This window comes from Hippocampus comes, unplaced genomic scaffold (assembly GCF_001891065.2).
Source record: "Hippocampus comes isolate QL1 unplaced genomic scaffold, H_comes_QL1_v1.1 scaffold227, whole genome shotgun sequence".
NCBI classification, from domain to species: domain Eukaryota; kingdom Metazoa; phylum Chordata; class Actinopteri; order Syngnathiformes; family Syngnathidae; genus Hippocampus; species Hippocampus comes.
In genome coordinates, this window is record NW_017805630.1 from 558331 (window position 1) to 578823 (window position 20493).

The following is a 20493-nucleotide window of genomic DNA, read 5'->3' on the forward strand; positions in this document are numbered from 1 at the left end:
ATATATATATGGTACATTTTAGGTGCTGGTTTGTGCGTGTGAACACACGTGCCTGTATACCGTAGCAGTTGGGCCGTTCAGTTGCTCCCGCGCAAGCCGCAAACTGAGCATGTCATCCTAAAAAAAAAAAAATAAAAAAATACACAAAAGAAAAAGGCCCGTTATAGGACACACAAACGCAGAAAAGTCAACAAGTGGTAGTTGTCGAAAATGAGAAGCGGGACTGCATGGCAACTTAGCGGTAGGCAAGTCTGTCTCAGAGTCAAGAGGTCCTGGGTTCAAATTTCAGCTGGTGCTCCTCCTCTGTGGGGTTTGCCTATTTCCATGTGCTTTTGTGGTTTTCTAGTTAAACTCCGACTTCCTTGCACGTTCTAAAAAGACGTTACAATTACTCAAGACAAAATCGTCCATGTGTCTGAAATGAAGGTAAGCGGTTGTTTTTCTCAATGTGCCCGGGGATTCACTGGCAACCAGTCCAGGGTGTACCCTGCCTCTCGCCCAAACTCAGCTGGGACAGGCGCCAGCTCAGCCGCGACCACAATGAGAACAGCTGCTATAGAAAACTGCTAGAGTGGCTACAAAGTTTAAATCTCAACTCAAGACTTGTTTTTATTTTTCGCATTTATAACCAGACCTCGTGTGGAAATTATCCTCCCTTATACCCTGAGATATGGATTTTGGCCTGTTTTACTGCCGCTTCTCCTTCTTACTCCCGCAATCTCAAACACATGCGGCCGGAGCTGAGAAACTGTTCATTTGAGAGAGGTGCTCATTTGTCTGAAGGAAGATGATGGATCGGTGACTAATTGGAGCGCGCGAGTGTTACGAACCTGCAAGAGTTCACTCAGCTCTTCTGCATCGAGTTCCAGCCTGGTCAGAGGCAGCTTGAGGGCAGCAGCCGCCTTGCATCGCTCCTCCACGTCACTCAGAGACAAGGCAGCACTGTTGGCAAGGGAAGCCGCAGGTGGAACATCAAAAGACAAACAGACATTTCACGGAGGGAGGAGGAATGTCAAAGAGGGGCTCCTATTTCAAGACGTGAGGCCAAGGTGGGTCAGGGCCCCTACACATGTGATGTAACGCTGGCTTTCTCTCAAGGAGGGATATGGGTCGTCTTGGCGGGGGATTTGTTTTGCTAACTTGGGCCAAACTAACTTAGCTTGTCACTTCTGACTTGACATGAATTGACACCAAACGATTCAGGCAACAAGTTCACGTCAATTTTTAAATTGACGTGAACTCTTGTCGACGACGAATAAAGTCGGAGAGTGCGTTGAAATGACGCATGAAAGTTGCTCAAAAACTAAATTTGAAACCATACGATCACATTTGTCATGGGGAATTTGAGTATAAAAAGTCTACACACCCCCTGTACAAATGAAAAGGTTTTTAGGATTTATTTAAAAAAAAAAAAAAAAAAACCTGATAAATCATTCCGAAACGTTTTACACCATTGTGACCTATAAACAGTACAACAATAAAAAATGGACACCTTTTGAGAGGGCTGTGAAATTGACAACTGGGATAAAGTTGCACAAGTGTGCACACCCGCTAAGAGATAGCAATACTGGTGTACTCACAATAAACCAACCAGATACAAAATCATTAATTATTCCATCTGTAAGCTTTCCATTTGATTCATTTTAGAGGCCAGCGTCTGACCTGTCATCCAACAAATGATCACAGTGAAGGCCGAGCTCCGTCGCTCCTTGGCGATACACTGTGGCACCAAATTCCCTCTGCAATACTCCACCCAGCACGCATGCTCCTGTTCGCCATGCTGCCTGAACGACATAAAGGTGCAGTAGACTGGAACATTTCAAATTTACAGCCATCCCATTTTTCAGTATCGCTAGTAAAAAAAAAAAGGATGTTGACATGAGGACCAAAAAGGCACCAAATATGCAGTTAACTTTAATGAGTTGAATTATTGCCGGTGTTCGCTATTTTTAACAACACATTCACCACAAATCAGGCAGTAGAGATAACAGTAGAAAATAGGAATAAATCATGTACTGCTGAAGCTTGCACAAACGCTGTATTTATGTATATTTAACAAGGTGCTTGATTATACGATGAATCATAATATTGCAGCTTGTAAAGAAAAAGGAAGTAGCAAGCACAGAACTAAAATATGCAAATGTTTGTACCTGTCTTCCCTCCAGTGAGTCATAGCCAAAAAGCTGTAGTTGACAGTTAGCCTCTAGGGGACGCCCAAGATCCCACAGCTCCTCGTTCACCTTGCTCACCAAGGCTCCTCTCTCACTGCAAGGGGAAATGAGATCAACAAAGTGGTTCAAAATTTAAAAAAAAAACAAACAAAAAAAAACATGCAGCTTGATCATTTACCGAATACTCTGTGCGACAGAGAGTGGCGTTGTGACCCCGGCGGTTCCCTTCACAATCGTGCCATCACCCACATGGACACTGATGTGCTTTTCAGAAGCCTCAACTCTCCTCTTGCCCTTTCGCTCCCTGAGAGACTCGAAGACTTGCACTCGCTCTGGCAACGCCGGACACGCCTGAAGACAAATGTTGACAAGAGGGTATTGACATTAAGAAATGCTTCGAGCAATTAAACTGTTGAAATTGTACTTCCTAACTGTCCTAACTCTTACATCCTAATTACTTGAGAACTACATTATATTCCACATAATAAAAGATGACAAAATGCAATAGCTTGCAGTATAACAGTAGTGCTGTGAATTTTTTTTGCATGGACTTCACCTAGTAAGACTGTGTATGCCTATAAAACTGGAATGCTTTGGTCTAGCAACCTGTTGGATGTAAACATTCCTGGACTTAATGGCCGATAGGGTAGTTCAGTCACAATTATCATACAACATAATTTCAATTTTTCTGTTAAATTATGCTATAAATCTCCTCATGAAAACAGAGTTTGAGTAATGCAGACAAGACCCCCAAACTACATGACACATTTTCTTGCATTAGCAGCATTATTAGGTAGCAAAAATCTTAAATTATACTTGACCATAAATGAACTCAGTGTAACTAATAGACGTGGAGGGAAAAGCTTCGCCAAAGTGTAATGTGTGGAAAACAAGTGTGCATATTAAACTGGAGTTTTGTGATCCAGCAATCTCTTAAATGAATTGTAAATAGTCCTGGGCTTTTAACGACTTATTTAAAGTCCAGCAATATTGATGGCCCACAACATCACATCGCACACGCCTATAATTGAAGGGGGGAAAGGGGAAAAAAAGAACTCGGCATTCTTGCACTAGAGTTCAAACTAAGTGCACATAACTGAAGGGTACTGTTCCAAAAAACTCAATACATTGATGCCACTTGTGAACATGTTTTGTAGCCACTCCAAAAATACAAAAAGCAACTTTGCTAAATATCAGCGCCACGATGCTTTGAGTGGAAAAATGCTGTCTTTCTAGAAACAAAAGTACTTTTTGTCCCAGGTATCTGCGAGCTGCTAAATCGAGCTAAGACGCAGCTTAAATTTAAACTATCGTGTGATTCTAATGTTCAGTTTTGAAATTATCCAAAAACACATTACTGTGAAAGCCACTTAGGATAAATTAGTCCTGAGTGACAAAACTGCTGCTTGCCACACTGAATGACATCACAGCCCGACCTCCTGCATGCTAACGTTAGCCTCTCATGCTAACAGCGGGGAAAGAAAACATTGCGCACCTTGCTGTACTTCCGGTACATTTTGCTCGCGCTCGCCTGCCGAAGCAGCGGCCGAAGTAGCAGCGTCGCCGCCATCTCAAACACACGCGGCCGGACGAGCATTCGCGTCACGTCGTCCAACTACGAGCAACACCGATTTGCACTAAACACACGTCGCCATGATTCCGGAACAAGACGTGCTGTGACGTCACCGCCTTCGTGAGCGGAAAGGAGCGTTTACTTTGCTTCGCATCTGCAGGGGAACGTGTCAATAAGGGCCGATGCGACGAGAGACTGAAAATTGGGCCGGAAAATGTTCACTAAAAAGCGCCACCCCAAAAAAAAAAAAAACAAATAAATACAAACAAAAGCCAAATCATGATACACCAGCTTTGCGTTATCCTGAGAGTGTCTACAATTTACTAATCGTCATGACAGGCATTTATAATGAATGCATCTTAAAGGGATGAGAAGCATAAATGGATTTCGGACGCAACAAGGGGAAACTAAAACCGTGTAACTGCTCGGCAGCATTTATTGAGAACCCGATCATAGCAAAATAATCCAGACAAAAGCTAATAAACGTATACAACTATTTGGAGGAAACTCCGACCCGAGTGAGATAAATTCCTATTATTAAAATAGCAGTGGTATGTGTTGTTCCCAACTTTGGACACACGGTGGTGCTAAAGCCACTCCCAGAGAATCTGTTTAGGGTAAGTGACGTCACCCCAAGCAAACACTATGGTTTCACACCTGAATGTACTCAAACCACGAGAAAATTAAACCACAAAAAGGTTACATTTAGTTCGTAAGACGTTTGGCATGTTGCCAAGGACCGTTTACGGGAGAAAAAACAAGGAGAATCTGCTTGGAATCAGGGAGAATATGCATTCAGTTCAGTTTCAGAATGTACACGACCGAAAAGGGAACGTGGAGAAAGCAGGAATGTGTCATTACAGCTGACATGCAAGGGGGGTACTTTTAGTGCTGCTCCCATGAGACGTTATGAATTTAATATATATAAAAAGACAATAATACAGTGCCTATTTATTGTTCTTTCCCGTGTGTGTTGCTGATAGAAGTTCTACTGTTGTATAGAGAGCTGCTTTGTTATATGGAGGTGCCGGACTTTTTAAATGTCTTTAGAAGATGCACAGAAGAGCGGGTGCCTGAAATAACCAAATTCAGTGTGGAGCACAGGATGAAGGGGAGGGGAGGGGGTGGGGCGTAAAAACTCAGACCAATGTATACACTGATTGTGAGGGGAAACTGTCCATGTTACTGCCCTGATAAAGAACTGGACAGTCCCACACTGGTGATAGCGCATCATTGATGAAACTTTTCCCAACCAACCATCCCCCTTATGTCATTTTCTTTTAAAAACATGTCACAAGGAGAGTGGTAGATATTTATAGTGTGTGACAGAAACAGCTAAACTGTCAGAGCCAGAATGACGTTAATTGCAGGAACAGGAAAGAAAACATTTTCAACATTGTGTACGACATTCGCTTGCAGGTGAACTTGAGCACATTATACCACTTTCCCACAGATACTGGCTGGAGACGTTTGTTCAACTGAAGGTGGCGGGAGGGAGGCCTTTAAATGTATATTTAGCATTCTCAATATATTATTGTCTATTATTGTAAGAAAAGGAGGGGGGAAATTTTGGAGAAATGTAGATAAAGTGCAGTGACTGAGGCAGTCTAGGTGTAGCCCACAGACTGTATCTTCCTTGAAAATTGACGCACATCATTGTGGATCGATCTACCTGGAACAAGAGGAAATCTATCATCAAATTGTTTACACAACTCAATTTTCAAGACCTATGGTGTTTACATATGGCGGTTCTGCTGTTTTGGTTAGCAACAACATTCAAATGGGCACGCTATCTATTTGAGGAAGGCAATTATATATCCAAAGTGGATGGACACTGCCTGGCGACCATTATTTGAGGAAATATAATCAGCAGTTTACACTCCATTTTACAACGTAGAAAGCTATCGACTATTGTTGCACCTATACAAATTGTGTGCATGAACACTGAGTTGGATGAAGGTATGGCGAGGCTTTGACAGCTGTGACACCCATTTCGCACCTGGCCCAATGTTTAAGTATGTTTGATGTGGACGACAGGGAGGTGCGAGGGAGCCTCGAATCCTGCAAAGGGAGAAAGGACCGCTGCCTTTTTTCTTTTTTGCTGAACAAGTCATCGAGTGCACAAGCTTTCTGTAGCAGAAGACATTTAAGACTGTGACGAGGGCGATAATTACGATGAAATAAGTATTCAAATGAACAGCAGGTCAGATGTCAGTGCAAATGTGTTTCACCATATTTACAGCAGTTTCCAGCCAGCCTGAATTTTGTCCACGATAGCTACAGTATACAGGCCATAAATGGCAGCTACACAAGAAAAAGAAGCGAACATTAACTATAAAGCGCTATTTATTCAAGAGCGACTCAAATCCCTCCCGCCCCTCTTTCATTGAAAGTCTGGATTTTATTCAAGTCAGGACATGCAGGAGCTCCCCAAAATTCTGGCAGACACCCCATTAACCGCTTTCCAGCCACGATGCTAACTTGACGCGCGCTCTGGCAAACAGGTACAGTGGTGCCTTGAGACGCCATCTGAATTTGTTCCGTGAGCACTCAATGCTCAAAACACTTGCGTCTAAATATCACATTTCTCCACTGTCTTGAGAGGGAAGAAATTTCATCTGTGCTGGATATGTTACACATACAGCACATTTGACAAAGTTGTATCCAATCCAATCCAAATGAGTGGAAATGTCATTCATCCGTTCCAGCCTCCCCCCCAAAACACATTTTTGTCTTTAGCAAGGAAAAATAGCAGTCTTTAATATTGTGATTTGTAAAAACACATAATAGTAATAACTACAGTAATGAATTCAGTTTGTGCATCATTTTGCACTCAACAATCCAATTTGGCTGCTGCTTCTGCAGTGCCCACCTTGGCCACCGGAGGCACTACAGTACAATACAGATGTGAAAAATGTACCTTTGAGGTACACAGCAAAATGCCATCATCATTTTTCAACGAACATGACAGGATCCGTCTAAATGTTTTACTCCATTTGTTAAATACGCATTGCTTTGAGGTTCCTAAAATTGCAACCATGTAAATAGTGTTTTTCACGTTAGCGCAAAGCTAGGCAGATTCATCAAGCAGTTATGTACAGGTATCGTCTATGTTTTATGCCGAGTTTGACAGTAAAATCCAACTGGGAGTGGCACGAGGCATCTTGAAGCCTCATTTCTGATGAATTGTTCAATCGTTACAAAAATGCCGTTTGTCCGAAAGGCGACCAGTTTCTTGAAAACCTTGCAAGTCGGGTCACTCGTATCTCAAGGCACCACAGTACGTTGGAAATTATAATTAGGGATGAGCATTTGAGTACATATACTCAGTTGTGTGTATGTGTGTGTGTGTGTGTGTGTGGGGGGGGGGTATTAAACAGAAGATTAAAAAAAATCTGATAGCTTATAAAGGGAGTTATTTTGGGGTGATTGCATCAATGTAGCTCAATTTCCCAACACATCGGTGTTCAAGCAGAAAGATGACTCGTTGACTAGTATGCCCATCCCTAATTAAAATACAGAATTATTTCCTCTGTTTCCATGTGCTGGATTAAAAAGAAACAAAAATGAACAAATAAAACAGACATTTGGAGCTAAATGAGCGTTTCCAAGGCCTCGGTCACACTAACGACCGGCTGCAGCAGTGAGCATCATTTACAAGAGTTGGAAGAGGGGGGAGCGGGGAAAAAAAGCAGTCAGTCACTCGTTTATATTTACAAGCTTAGAATTACAAAGTCGGGAGGGACAGTCTGGAAGTGAAAATTTGTAATGTGAGAAGACAAGGGTTATTCACATCAGGAAATTCTAGGAACTCACTTCAAAACACCGTTGGAGGACAGTGCACACATTCAAGCGTTCAGAGAGGAAAAGCAACTTTGGAACAAGTCGTGTTTTATGATTTGGAATATAACACCCCCCCCCCTCCTGTGAAGTAAGAGAGACCTTTCATGAAATGTATGACAAGTGTAAGGAGTTAAAAATGATGTGTAGCATCTATGCTAGTTTGAGCTCGACGCTCCTCATGTGCGTTGAGGATGCCAAAGTGAGTCTGCAGATAAGCTTATACAACACGGTTCACTAACCATTCCTTGAAGATTTAATTGACTATTTACACACAAGTGTTACGATTCAAAGTAGGGAAATAAACCTCGGCTCATACCAGCAAGGCAAACACACACTGCGGTGGGTTTAGGCTAGCGTTGTGGCTTGCGCTCCCTCTCTCATCTCAGCACGTCACAAAACTGGACCACTTCAGTAGCGCGGCGGTTGGAAGGGTCTCTTCTGGCCGTGGAAGGGGCCGCCTGTGAAGGGAGGGCCAGGACGCTTGCTGCCGCGGAACCTCCCGCCGCCTGGCTCGTTAAAGTGTCGCGCGTGCTGGCCTCGCTGCGGAGGTCTGTGCGGGTTGGGGACCGACAGCATGGGGGGCCTTTGAGTAGGCAGCGCCAGGAGGGGCACCGGACTGGGAGGGTGGTTGCGGGGCTGCCCACTTGGACTAGCTGGGGGGTTTTGCCCAGGAGGTGCGGCGGATTGAGCCAGAGCTCGTGCGGGCGCGCCTTCGACCGCGGGGGACGTTGGTGTCGAAGGAGACGTGGGCGGAGGCTGCAGATTTGGGGCCTCCTTCACCCGGCCAAGGAGAGGTGGAGGGGCACCAGGTGCGCCCGGGCGGTGGATCGGGGGTGTATGGTGGGCGGCAAAAGGCTCTTTCACCGTGCCGGGACGAGGCAGTTTGGGAGGCTCGCCCAACAATGACAGGAGTGGACGGGGTGAGGACCTGCTGCCCCTCAGGCCTCCTCGCTCCACACCGTCATGTCTGCCCGGGGGCAGACCGGCTTGCATCCGGTCGACAGGTACGCAAATTCCACCGACCATGACCCCTGAGGGAGACATGGGAGGCGGGGGAGGTCGAGGTATAGTGGGGGGCGTGCCAAAGAAATGGGGTGAGGGAAGAGGCGGGTGTAGGAGGTGGGAAGGGGGAGGAGTCTGCAGACTATCACCATGGTAAAGCATTTGGAAGGGAATTTGCGGTGGGGGCGGAGGAGGGAGAGGGTGGGGGATGGGAGGAGGAGGAGGGGGGTGAGTGAGGAGATGGGGCGGGGGCGGCATGGCGGGGGGCATGTCGCCGCTTCCTCCCTGGCCGACGCTAAGAGGGAGGGAGATGGCATGGGGCGAGGCAGAATGGGCTTCCATGTACTCTTCCTCTTCGTACCACATTGACGCGCCGGAGCGAGCGCCGGCCCCTCCCCCTCGCCGAGAGTCTCGTCCAATCACGCGGATGCTCTCCACCGTCTTGATTCTCTCCCCTGCGGTGGGCTGGTTAGAATAGCCCACCGTCTCAATGGGTGCACCCTCAGTACAGGGGGAAACGAGGGTCTCGATGCGATGGTAGCCCCCGCTGCTGTCCTTGGCGTCCCTACCTGGCGACTGTCCACCTTTGAGCTTGTCCTCTCTTTTCCCGATCGCACCTCCTTCTTCGGAGCCCGTGCTTGCTTTTCGAGAGGCGGCTGAGAGCCGCCGATCTCCCTTCGCCCTGGCGTTGCCTCCTGCCATCGCAGCCTGGCTGTGTTGTGCATCTTTCTTCGCCTTAGTGAGCTCCTTACTGGGTGCGGAGGCCATCTGCTTCCTCTTAGTTTCGTCGCTCCTTTTCGCACCTCCGTACCGCTGGGAGGCGAAGTCGCCGTCATTGTTACTTCCCGACGGCGTGATCACAGCGTCCCAGGGTTCACTGCGATACGCCGTGGGTGAAAGGTTGTTGCTGCCAGAAGACCCTAAAGACTCGGCCACGCTCCCGGGCGCATCCATGATCTCGTCTTGGGTTGGGGTACCGGCAGCCTCGTCACGCACCGGCGTTCCGTCCACGCGTTCGGGACTGGTGTCACCTAAAGCCAGTGTGAAACCGGGATTACCCTGCAAGAAACTGTTGATTTTGGATTCGAGGCTGGGAGGAGAGACTGCGGCGGCAAGGCGGGGAGGATGGGGTGGGGGAGGCGGGGACAGATGACGGTCCTTCTCCCAGACTCTGTTCCTGCTTGGCGTGTCTCGCTTGAGACTGTTTCCCACGGTGGATTTAGGTTTCAGAGGCTTCGCTGCTGCTGATGACGATGCGGCTGCTATTTCTGGGGAAGCTCGAGTGGGCTGAGCAGAGTTGGTCACAGTGTGCAGGAGAGACGACAATGCTATAAGAAGTTGAGGATAGATTAAAAAAAAAATTTAAAAAGGGAAGAAATAAAAAATAAGGTAATTTCTTGCTTTTCACAGAGGGTCCAATATTTTTGGATACCTGGTGTTTTTTTTTTGGACAGGGCGCTCAGTATGCCTTCGGGTGTGATGTCAACACGTGACAAAATACTAGCAAGAGCGGGGCTTGTCGGAGTGGCTTTGGAGGCCGCGGACTGGGTCGAAGGGGTGCTGGCTGTTCCTGGAGATGGCCGGGCTGAGGGGCTCCCTGCTTGTGGCAGATAAGAGAATGAAAGAAAGTCAATTAAATGCCAATCTTCCTGGAAATGCATTCATTAATCATCAAAAGGATCATTTAGGCATCCAGTTGCGTTGGCGCTTGCCCACTGCCAGCCAATTACACAAGCAATCATTCATGCTCTCAATCATACCTAAGGACAAGTTTGTGGGCGGAAGCTGAAGTACCCAACAAAAAGTGACACAAGCAATGGGAGAACATGCCAAGTCCAAACAAACGGCAGTGAGATTCAAACAAGGATGTCAAAACTGTGAGGGAGACATGCCAACCCCAATGCCATTTGTACAAAAGTAAATTTACGATATTCATTCATACCCGTGCGTCGACAACTAATCCTACGACTCTCATTGTTGTGAAGTGAAGTTCTATCTCCGAAAGTGGCACTCTGGAGAGCGCACATAAGTATTGAACTTATTGTATTTTTTTAAAGCCGATTCAGTCCTGACGTGGGCAGTTGAGGAGCAGAAGACTTTCGCGGCAAAACCAATTTCACGCATTGAAGCTTCTGCAGCGTCAAACAAATTTGCCAATCAACCATCGGTTCCGTCAATGTTGGCCATGTCCCCAACAAGGCCACGCGAGAACCGGGACGTCCACCTCTCAGGGAAAACGCATGATCGAATGAAAGGAGTCAGAGATCTATGGTATGGAATATCAACGCAAAGACATCATTCTGCGTGACAGCAGCACTGTATTTACTGTTTCATGAGAAACTAAGACGATATACACACACGCACGCATGCACGCACGCACGCACACACACACACACACACCTGTGTTCTTCATGGCTCCCGTGAGTGAACTGAGGATGGAGCTGATCTTTCCAAGGTCCACCTTGGCCATGTTGACTCCCAGAGGAGTGGATGGCGTTTGAGAGGCAGAAGTGGGTGTGGCCGGGGTTACCGTGGAAGCAGTGTTAGCCTTTGAAGCTTTGGTAGGTGTGGTCGGAGTTTTGGAATCTGCATCCAACTTGACGTCAGTAGGGGAGATCTCGCCCGTCTTGCCACCTGCTCATGCACAGAAATGGAGAAATGTGTTTTCAGGGACGCGTTACTGTACAGTCAAGTCAGAGGATGAGGATGAAGCTCGCAGGCTGACCAAGTGTTAAAGAAGAGCGCTCCTCTTCGTCAGACACGTCCATGTCCTCCCTGCTGTCGCTCGGCAGGTCCCCTTCATCCATGGCCTTGCCGTCCAGCTCCGGGTCCACCTGCGCTCTGGCGGCACCCGTACCCAGGAGGGGGGAGTCTGAGCCGGTAGGGGAGGGAGCATCTTCGGACGGGGAGGGGATGGGCGAGTCTTCGGGCCCGGGTAGGGTCGACTTGAGGGAATCCAGTTTCCTCTTCAGACTGGCTACACGGTTTGCAAAAGCACTGTATGCCTGCGCATGTGGACAGAAGAGAATGCTGTGGTTGTCATGCAATGTCCCAAATAAAAAGAGAAAAAAATCAATTGAAACATTGTTAGTGTATATATAAAAAAGGAGACAACTTGTTACCACACGTCACAGGGGGGGCATTTATTGACAAAACCTGCATGAACACACTTAACCTGAAACTTTGACTGCGCGCAATTTTGGACTCAAGTTGCGTTTTAAGCACGCATATCTAAAATACTGCATCAATGGTGTCTTCACTTACATTGTGACATTTTTTGGTACTTGGAATGTTATACTGAGCACCTTGTGAACTCAGCATTGTTTACAAACCTATCAATTGATAATTTAAAAGCCATTTTTAAACGGTGGTTATGATCATGAAGTAATACTTTCATACAGTGTGAACACAAGATATGACATTATTATAGCTAGGATACAAATTTGAAAGCAGTCTGGTTTTGAAGGACACCTGAAGATTGCCAAAACGACCCCAAAATGGCAGCTTCAAATCATATCGGCAGACTTCATGTTGCCGGCCGATTTTGAGGGATTGGATTCTCAAAGGAATTCCGTAGAGGCACTATTGATGGGAGCATCAGTACATTTTGATTGATTTATTTGGCCTAAGAATAACAAAAACAAACAAACCATTTCAAGAGAACCTTGGCGCCACATGTTGCGGCCCTCCGCAACACGACCACGAGAATTCACACTCACATTAGCCACAATCTTGACCTCCTTGTACTGCGTCTCGTAGAAGATGTCTGCGTTCTCCAAAGCCTCCAGCAGGGGGGGCCCCGTCTTCAACTCCTCCTCCAGGAAGCCAACAAACTCCTGCAGCTTCTGACAGCCGTCCTCAAAGTCCTTGGCGAACTTGTTCCCTCCCGCCTTGTCTGAAAACCATTTAAGGTTCCAACACAAAGCGGCGCCCCACACAATTCAGAGACAAAATTCTAGACTCAAGCGAATGCGGTCGGATCAATTCGAACCTTTCAGCCTCTTGAGCGCTTCCGTGCTGCAAATGTCCAACCGGAGAGCCGTGAGCTGCTTCTCCCGAAACTCCTCTTCTGCAACCGCCTGCTTGTATCCTGACAGCTGCTCTATAAGCGAGCTGGGCTAAAAGACAGAGACCGAGAACCACAATATTTGGCTACCACAGAGCACAGGCAACGAATGCATGAACGTCTGTGCGAGACTTACGGCAAACTCTTCAACGATCTTGGACTTGATTGCAGCTTTGGTCTTGGCTGGAGCAAAGCATTGAGAAACACGCATTACAAATATGCCTTGTGCTGAAGCTAAAATGTTACGGTGGACTCTCGAATGCAGAGGTGTCCAAACTTTTTCCCCCGCGAGGTCCGCATACAGAAAAATCAAAAGGATGCAAGGGCCACTTTGAAATTCTTCACCTGTAACATGTTAGACACAATAAAACTAATCCATTCATCCAACCATCCATTTTCTTTAACCGCTTATCCGCCATCAAAAAATTACAAAAAATGTCCAGATATTATACAGTACTGTATAGTTTTTTTTTTAATCCAAAAAGTACAACATTAATATTTTCTGCTAAATAGTTTAGGATTTTTCAGAATTTTGGGGTGGTCTAATGTCCAGTATCACACATTCAGAACCAAAATGACAGCAGGAGCGATGAGGAGTCAGCTTTCACTCTCAAAGCTGGAAGAGCACTCACGTGAAATGTTCACAAATCGGACTTCAACACAGTATTTATACGATTTGATGATTCAGCATTTATTTAGTTTCACTGTCGGAACGGCCCTCCGAGGGAACACGCAACTCCAAAGTGGCCTGCGACAAAAATACGTTTGACACCCCTGCCTTAATGTTTAACACTGCCAACCCAGTTGGGAGACTTAAAAACTATGTGGAGTAATAGTGCAAAACACTTTCATTTCAGTGAATCCCGAAAGAGGCCATGAAGAAATCCGAGCAAAGGTGTCGCATAAGGCCACAGTTGCATGGCCAAGGTCAACGTTGCACTTTTAGGAATTGCATGACGGGCCCAACCAAATCCCCCCCCCCCAAAAAAAAGTACGACACACTTACCAGTCACGGGTGGCGTTTCTCTTCCTTTTTCCTTTTCCTTCACCTTTTCTTTTTCCTTCTGCTTCTCTCGATCTTTTTCCTTCTTGTTCAAATTGGCTTTCAACTGGGTGAGGAGCTCCTCAGGGTACACGCTGCGCTCCTCCCAGATTGACAAGATCCTTTCCACAGACTTGCGCACCTTTGCGTCCCTGACGACATGACACGCAGCCGCGCACGCGCAGTTTCAATGTCGTTCATTCGGAGCGAGATTCGGAGGAACGCGTGGACGAGAAGATTGTCGCTCACTTGATAAGAAGGGCGGCGTTGGGGAGAACGTCAGCAAAGGCGGAACGGAACACAATCGCGTTCTTTCTTTTGCAGTTCTGAATGACATCATTGGCAAGGTAGAAGAGATTCAACCGATGATTGTTGTCAGCTGAAAGAGGAAACACAAACAGACTGGCAAATATAGTGACAAATATAAAAAGGAGTCCCCACAAATAAACAGAGGACTTTCGGGTAGAAATACCGTTTTTTTCCCCGCACCATAAGGCGCTTCGGAGTATAACGCGCACCTTTGATGGAGGCCTATTTTAAAACTGTTTTCATATATAGGTCGCACCGCATGACAATGCGCACAGAATAAAAGTCACAATCGTGGCTGCGGTTGCGTTATGCATTCAGTAGATGGAACTACCCTGAAGGGAATACAATACAATACAGCTTTATTTATATTGCGCTATCACAACGGCTGCAGCTGTAACAAAGCGCTTTACGGAACAATTAAAATACCACGTCCAAAAAAACAGAATATTGATCCATACAGAATGCGCAGCGGATTATAAGAAAATGGAATGCTTTTAGGTGCGCCTCATAGTGCAGAAAATACAGAACTCAAATGATTCTGTCCACCACTCTTGGTTGTCACTATCAAATATTTTTACAATCGAGCAATCGAATCACACGATAGAATTTATTCTGCGATAACATTTCTTGTAAAATGGTGTTGCCCCCCACCCCGTTACTTTTTATTCACAGATTGTTGCCTGTGATTGTGTAATAATTAAATTAATAATAAAAAGTATGTAATATTGGTCGATATGAACATATGTAGAATTTCTTTATTTTAACTAATGAAGGTAAGGACCCGGAGGGGGGAAAGTTGAATTCCACAAATTTTATTTTAACATTCAACACTTAATCTTTAATCAGATTGCTGACTAATTGCGCCTTGAAACAAGAATTACACATGAAATGGTATGAAAATGACACGGCGATTGGTGTGACCCAAATTCTCTCGGAAGGGACTGACTCACTAACCTTTTTAAAACCGATAGAGACTTCTTGGGTAGCGATTAATGCTAAGGGCTACAAGTTTGGTATCCACTTGCAGAACCTGAACCCACCTGACAACATGTCATTACAGCGTATGCACAGCACAGCACAGCAGTAAGGCACAAAAATTCAGATGACGACAACAATGCAAACAAATCAGCATTACTTCCAGCTTTACCACTTCCTACATATCATTGAGTTTCATGAAACGTGGTACGGCACTCCGTCACTTAAATTGCGATCTAGACAGATAAACGCGTGAGCATCACACATGCTGACATGCGGGAAAGTAAGACAGTACCCCGTTTGTGACGTACATAACATTTCAATAACGGATGAGCGCCCGAATGGAGAAGCACAACTCGCTGGCGTCTCATTGAGCAATATCTTTTCATTTGTCTCCCGTATATTTAATTCATGAAGCATGCAGCCAAACGTATCCTCTTAATGACTGACCGCTGGACAACTTTGCAAATGCTTTTTTTTTCTTTAGCAAATTTCCATTTTCAAATTATTTGACCAGAGGATGCAACCACTTGTTTTTTTTTTTGGGGGGGGGGGGGGGGCCTGGGGCCACCAAAAGGGGTTGAAAAAGACTGTACAAGGAGAGTCAACTTTTAAAAAAAAAGTTCCATCTGCAACCCCCCCAAAACTGACAAAATATTTTTCGGAGTCATTGAAAAGGACCAATGCTTTTATTTTACACGTGTGTCACACGGTCGTGGTGGCTCACACACTCTCATAGGCACACGCGCGCAACAACATTCAATGGCAGCCCAAACAACAATGCACACCAAAAAAAGTTCTTTTAACCTCGCAAGATGAAAAAAAAAAAAAAAAAAAAAAAAACACGCAACTCATCTCAATGTCTGGTAAGAAGGAACGCTCACTCAATGCTCACGCGGCAGCATTCATGTTGCCTTCTCAGAACCCCGGTGGCCCTTTCCGGTCACCCCCCTCCCCATGACGGTCATAACCAGTCAAATCACAGCATATGCAACTACTACAAAAACACATTTTATGAAATCATGATGATGTGACTAATGTAAATAATCCTTCAGCCCTCGGTGGGTATAAATGTCGATTCATCAATACAGTGCAATTCAATATCGATTCTGCAAATTCACCTGAATCATTTCCCCAACCTGGCCAGCGAGGGGTACTTTGCATGGGATTCCCGCTGTATGGCCGAAAGCACATTCAACCAAACAACAACAACAACCACAGAAGCAAACAGCAGCCAAAGCAGAGTACTGTCAATGTCTTCTCTAAAATCTGACCATTGGGCCCAAATTCCCCTGGAAATTGACAATCGCAAGATCTTTTGGAAGCTGCGGCAGTATTAAAAAAGAAAAAAAAAAAAGTCCAATCACGCGACAAACCGACGCAACCGTTTCTATCGAGACCACGCGGTCGCCGTGTAACCAAAAATCAAAACGCCATTTCCTCATACGAGATGCAACTCGACAACTCATTTGCCTGCCGCCGAGAAGCTGCCGCAGAGTGCCATGGAGAAGGTTGAAGCCGGAGATGCTCCAATGGCGTGACACAATTCCAACGCATCACAAGTATCTGTCCCAAAGCTCTGTCGCGTGATGACTGGACTTACAAAAGCCACTGACCCCTCCATGGCGATCACTTCTCATTTCATATCCAACGAGTGCGTATGAGCGTCAAATGGTTTGCACGCCAGAGCCCCGCACAGAAGCCACACAAGGAGCAATTTAGCTGACAGAGGCGATAAATTAAAAGTTCAGTTCTAAGAGTCCCTACCGGACCACCAGGGGGCAGCGCTCATAGCGTCGTCTTTAGTAACCCCCGAGTGACCCGCAGGATGTTTGAAAGCCCGTGGCACTCAGAAGACAGCCCAGTTGCTTTTCAAGACACGAGTTCAAACCCAGCTTGGATCAAAACATCGCCAAAAAAAAAAAAAAGTTGGAAGAGGATGTGAATGAGAATAACGGCAATATTTTGGGATGTAATTCATCATTTGAATGTACCCGGAAAGCTTGCTCCTGTATATTTTGGACATAAGCTTTTGCCATTTCGCGCATATGAAATGATAAATATGGTTATGTACTGTTTAAAAAAAAAAAAAAAAAAAGGAAAAAAACACCACCGCGAAACCCCAACTTACGAACACCCGTTTATCAAACGATTCGAGTTTCGCAGTGTTTTTACTTAGTTTAAAAACTACTGCTCCACTAGCCATGTCAATGGCACCATGTTGTCATAGTTTACGCTTATTTCAAACCAAAAAAAAAAAAACAGCTTCAGGACAATTTACATGTACCCCCCCCCCGTTTAATACATTGGATCGGGGCTTTCTATCAGCAGATCGTCAAAATCAGGTAACTCGAACTCTGATGCAAAAGTAATCTGATCGGGAGATCCCTAATACTTGTAAGTGTTGAGGGACCAGAAGAATTCAAATTAATTGGACGATTAATTGGTGATCAGCATTGGCCTTTGTTGAAAATAAATAAATAGTAGGGCCGCAGTAATCAAACTGCTACAACCAGATCATCGGCAATTATGTCAAAAGTTGCAATCATATAACTTAGCATCCAGCTCAGCGTTGCTGCTGTGACTGTGCAAAGTGCGGGTCACTGTGCTTCGCGCGTTCCATCAAGCATGCACGTGTAGAAAAGCAAACCATACGATCAGAACATGACAGGCAAAACTTTTAAGTCTTCAAATGTCGACAGCACAGAATTACCACATTGACAGTTGAGCACCTGCAAAACAGAGAGACAACTCAAACATGCCCAAAGGTAACAAAATGTGAACCAGCCAAAAAAAAAAAAACTCAAGACAAGTCCTGTCTCACTCAGGCCCTAAGGTGCCTCTGATACTTGGGCTACAGCTATCAAATATTTAGTATTCGGATGTCCTACTGAAAAAAAATTGACTAAATAATTAGGTAGTTGGATGAAAATGAAATACATCTTCTTTTGCTTGGTCAAAGACCATTAATAAACACAAGACAAAAACCGTTACAGTACACTTAATGAAGGACTGATTGGTTTTTATTTTTATTTAAATAAAGGTTTCTTTTTTTTGTACTTAAACAGGAAATCAGCTAAAAAAAAAAACAAAAAATTAACATGTTCTATGTGACCCCACTAGTTGAAACACAGATTCTAATTTACATCAGAATGCCGTTTTTATCCATCTGATGGGGGGGGGCATTTTGCCGCTCACTGAAAATGACATCACAGTTGCTCGGGGCTCAGCTTGCGAAGGTCACATGCCCAAACTCAGGAAACATTTTGCCAAGACTGAATCCAACGTGCTTCTGCTGTGAATCGTTTTGCCTCCATCGCTTCAAGACATGATCAAATCAATTCCACACAACTTTGGCGATTCTTAAGCAATTCAGCGATGGTCTACCATGCTCATCTGTTAAACCCCACCAACAACCAGATTTCAGGCCTGCCAAAGACATGCTGCATGAGCTCAATTGGACATTGCTCACCTCTATCAACCTTGGTGAGATGGCAAAGCTCACCATTATTTATAAACGGCTGAGTCAGCCGTTTTCCTTGCAGGGGCTTGACCAAAGCTCCGAGAGAAGTCATGTACCGTTTATATAAAAATGACTATCCTTACTTTATCAAGGTACATTCAAGCAATTTTTAAAGGTAAAGAAACAAATATGGAGAAATATGTCGCTCCCTTCGCGGAATCATGATAAACACTTTGGAGCAGTGGTTCTTAACCTTGTTGGAGGTACCGAAACCCAACCAGTTCGTATGCACATTCACCGAACCCTTCATTAGTGAAACACAAAAACAGGATTCAAGGAGTATTCCTTCAGCTTTGCCGGTGTAAGACTAGAGTTGCTCAACAGATAGGACACTGGGTCCCATCACGTTGCGTGATGCATGTGAATCCACGTTGGATATAATCATCCGACCACTTTCTTTTTTTGCTCGACATAGTTAGCATGTATTAAAAAAAAAAAAACCTTCTTTAAAAAAAAAAAAAAAAAATCACACAATGTACTATCATGACAGTCACATGTAGACGACTGAGCGAAAAATTTCCTGCAGCACTGATTGGACAAGCGATGTAATGTGATCATCTGCAGCGGGTGTGTCATAACTAATTAACATGTTAAGTCGGGTGTGTCTTAACCTCCAAGGCAGAGGCTCCTCAAACCCATGAGACCGATTCACCAAACCCTGAGGGTTCAATCGAACCACGGTTGAGAACCACTGGTTTAGAGGCTTTGATCGGATTCACTGATCACACACATTTGCAGTAAGAGCGGCCGGCAATTACCGATCGATTGGAGCATCCTTAGTTCTTAACTCTTGACATTATTATCAATTTGTGCATATCTTAAATCAATTTGTAAGCTAATGATCGTCATACGAGCAGCTGCTTGCTGGTGTGCTATGCCGCAATTTCCATATGAGCCGATAAGTCAAACAGTTACAAAAACTGTTTCTGACTAGTCAACTGGTATTCATGTAAAAGTATTTGTTGTCATTTTAGTATGGAGGAAAGTTTTTTTGGGGTTTTTTGCAGAAAATATTTGCAAAACCACAAATGTAAAAGTATTTGTTGTCATTTTAGTATGGAGGAAAGTTTTTTTGGGGTTTTTTGCAGAAAATATTTGCAAAACCACAAATTAATGGTGCAAGAAGAAAATGTGTTTGATATTGTTTAGACCGGGTGGCTACGAAAACCGCAACATTGGGAGACCTCGTACTGTGCTCTGACAAGTCTCGTGCAACCGGACCCCTCCGAAATTTAATTGGAGATCCCTAATCTCATCCAACAAATTACGTGTAGCCCAATCGGTGAAAAGGAGCAAATAAAAACAGGTGCAACAACAAAGAACAGCATGCTTAATTCACGACTGGCAATCGAAATATGGAAGACCAAACACTCGTAATAACTTCACTTAAGAAGACTTGCATTAAATGTCACTCAAGACGTAACTAGCAGGTACTCGAACATCGGTGGGGAGTGTTTAGCGAAGCAGGGGCCAATCCGTGACAAGAAAATAAACGTTTGGACCTGGAGGCCCGCTTGTAAGCAAGCTTGCAGCCAACTGGAAGCAGACTGTAGCTTTAGCTTGATCACAATTAGCGGCGCTAGTGTTTTTACATTGAGAAATCCATTCAATCTTCACTGGGCGAGTTCAACGCGGTTTTCGAGTTCCACACGAATTCATTTCTTCGCCAATTTGTGTCGTCTCGGGACACAAACGTACTCGAATTAGCCTTAGCATTGTTTAGCTTTTAGCTTTAGCTAGAGCCCGCTCGGGCTACTCACATTTCTTCAGCCACTTCATCCAGTAGCGCACGACGAGGCCGCTCTGCTTCTTGTTCTCGATGCACCAACCGGAGATGCTCTGGATGGACTCCATTGTGTTAGATATTCCTTGAAAGCGGCGATCTAGAGAGGCTTCCAACGCGGCGTTGGAGCTGCGGGCTCCGTGGCCGCTCGCAGCTCCGGAACCGGCGGCCATCTTTGCAGGTCTCGCTTGCTTGGCCAAAAGAAG

The 20493-nt window shown here is 45.2% G+C and overlaps 2 protein-coding genes across 4 annotated transcripts in view; both read right to left on the reverse strand.

The window, feature by feature from the left end:
- tars2 (threonyl-tRNA synthetase 2, mitochondrial) overlaps nt 1-3853 on the reverse strand; it is an 11305-nt gene extending 7452 nt beyond the window's left edge. The window contains exons 1-6 of the mRNA XM_019881574.1: nt 3667-3853; nt 2350-2522; nt 2151-2265; nt 1663-1784; nt 831-942; nt 53-117 (exon numbers count right to left, since the gene is read on the reverse strand). Of these exons, the coding sequence (XP_019737133.1) occupies nt 53-117; nt 831-942; nt 1663-1784; nt 2151-2265; nt 2350-2522; nt 3667-3768 (689 nt within the window). The 5' untranslated portion in view covers nt 3769-3853. The remainder of the gene's footprint in view (nt 1-52; nt 118-830; nt 943-1662; nt 1785-2150; nt 2266-2349; nt 2523-3666) is intronic.
- A 2631-nt stretch (nt 3854-6484) lies between these two features.
- On the reverse strand, nt 6485-20491 carry rprd2b (regulation of nuclear pre-mRNA domain containing 2b). 3 transcript variants are annotated; one of them, XM_019881570.1, is made up of 10 exons: nt 20265-20491; nt 13947-14076; nt 13662-13849; nt 12792-12838; nt 12581-12707; nt 12309-12484; nt 11315-11594; nt 10990-11226; nt 10022-10189; nt 6485-9917 (listed from the first exon to the last, which is right to left on the reverse strand). In XM_019881570.1, the coding sequence occupies exons 1-10, from the start codon at nt 20458-20460 to the stop codon at nt 7996-7998; spliced, it is 3471 nt and encodes a 1156-aa protein (XP_019737129.1). In that variant the 5' UTR covers nt 20461-20491; the 3' UTR covers nt 6485-7995. The 3 variants fall into 3 exon arrangements, with proteins under 3 accessions (XP_019737129.1, XP_019737132.1, XP_019737130.1); XM_019881573.1 differs by having other exon boundaries at nt 7937-9917; nt 10990-11223; XM_019881571.1 differs by having other exon boundaries at nt 7937-9917; nt 10022-10186.
- Nucleotides 20492-20493: the final 2 nt, after the last annotated feature.

Bases quoted from the DNA above. Each gene is read 5' to 3' on its own strand.
- rprd2b (XM_019881570.1), bottom strand. From the start codon at position 20,460: ATGGCCGCCGGTTCCGGAGCTGCGAGCGGCCACGGAGCCCGCAGCTCC. The intron at 12,708-12,791 runs GTAAGTCTCGCA...TCTGTCTTTTAG, and splicing joins AGATCGTTGAAGAGTTTGCC to CCCAGCTCGCTTATAGAGCA. The intron at 12,485-12,580 runs GTTCGAATTGAT...AATGGTTTTCAG, and splicing joins AGCGCTCAAGAGGCTGAAAG to ACAAGGCGGGAGGGAACAAG.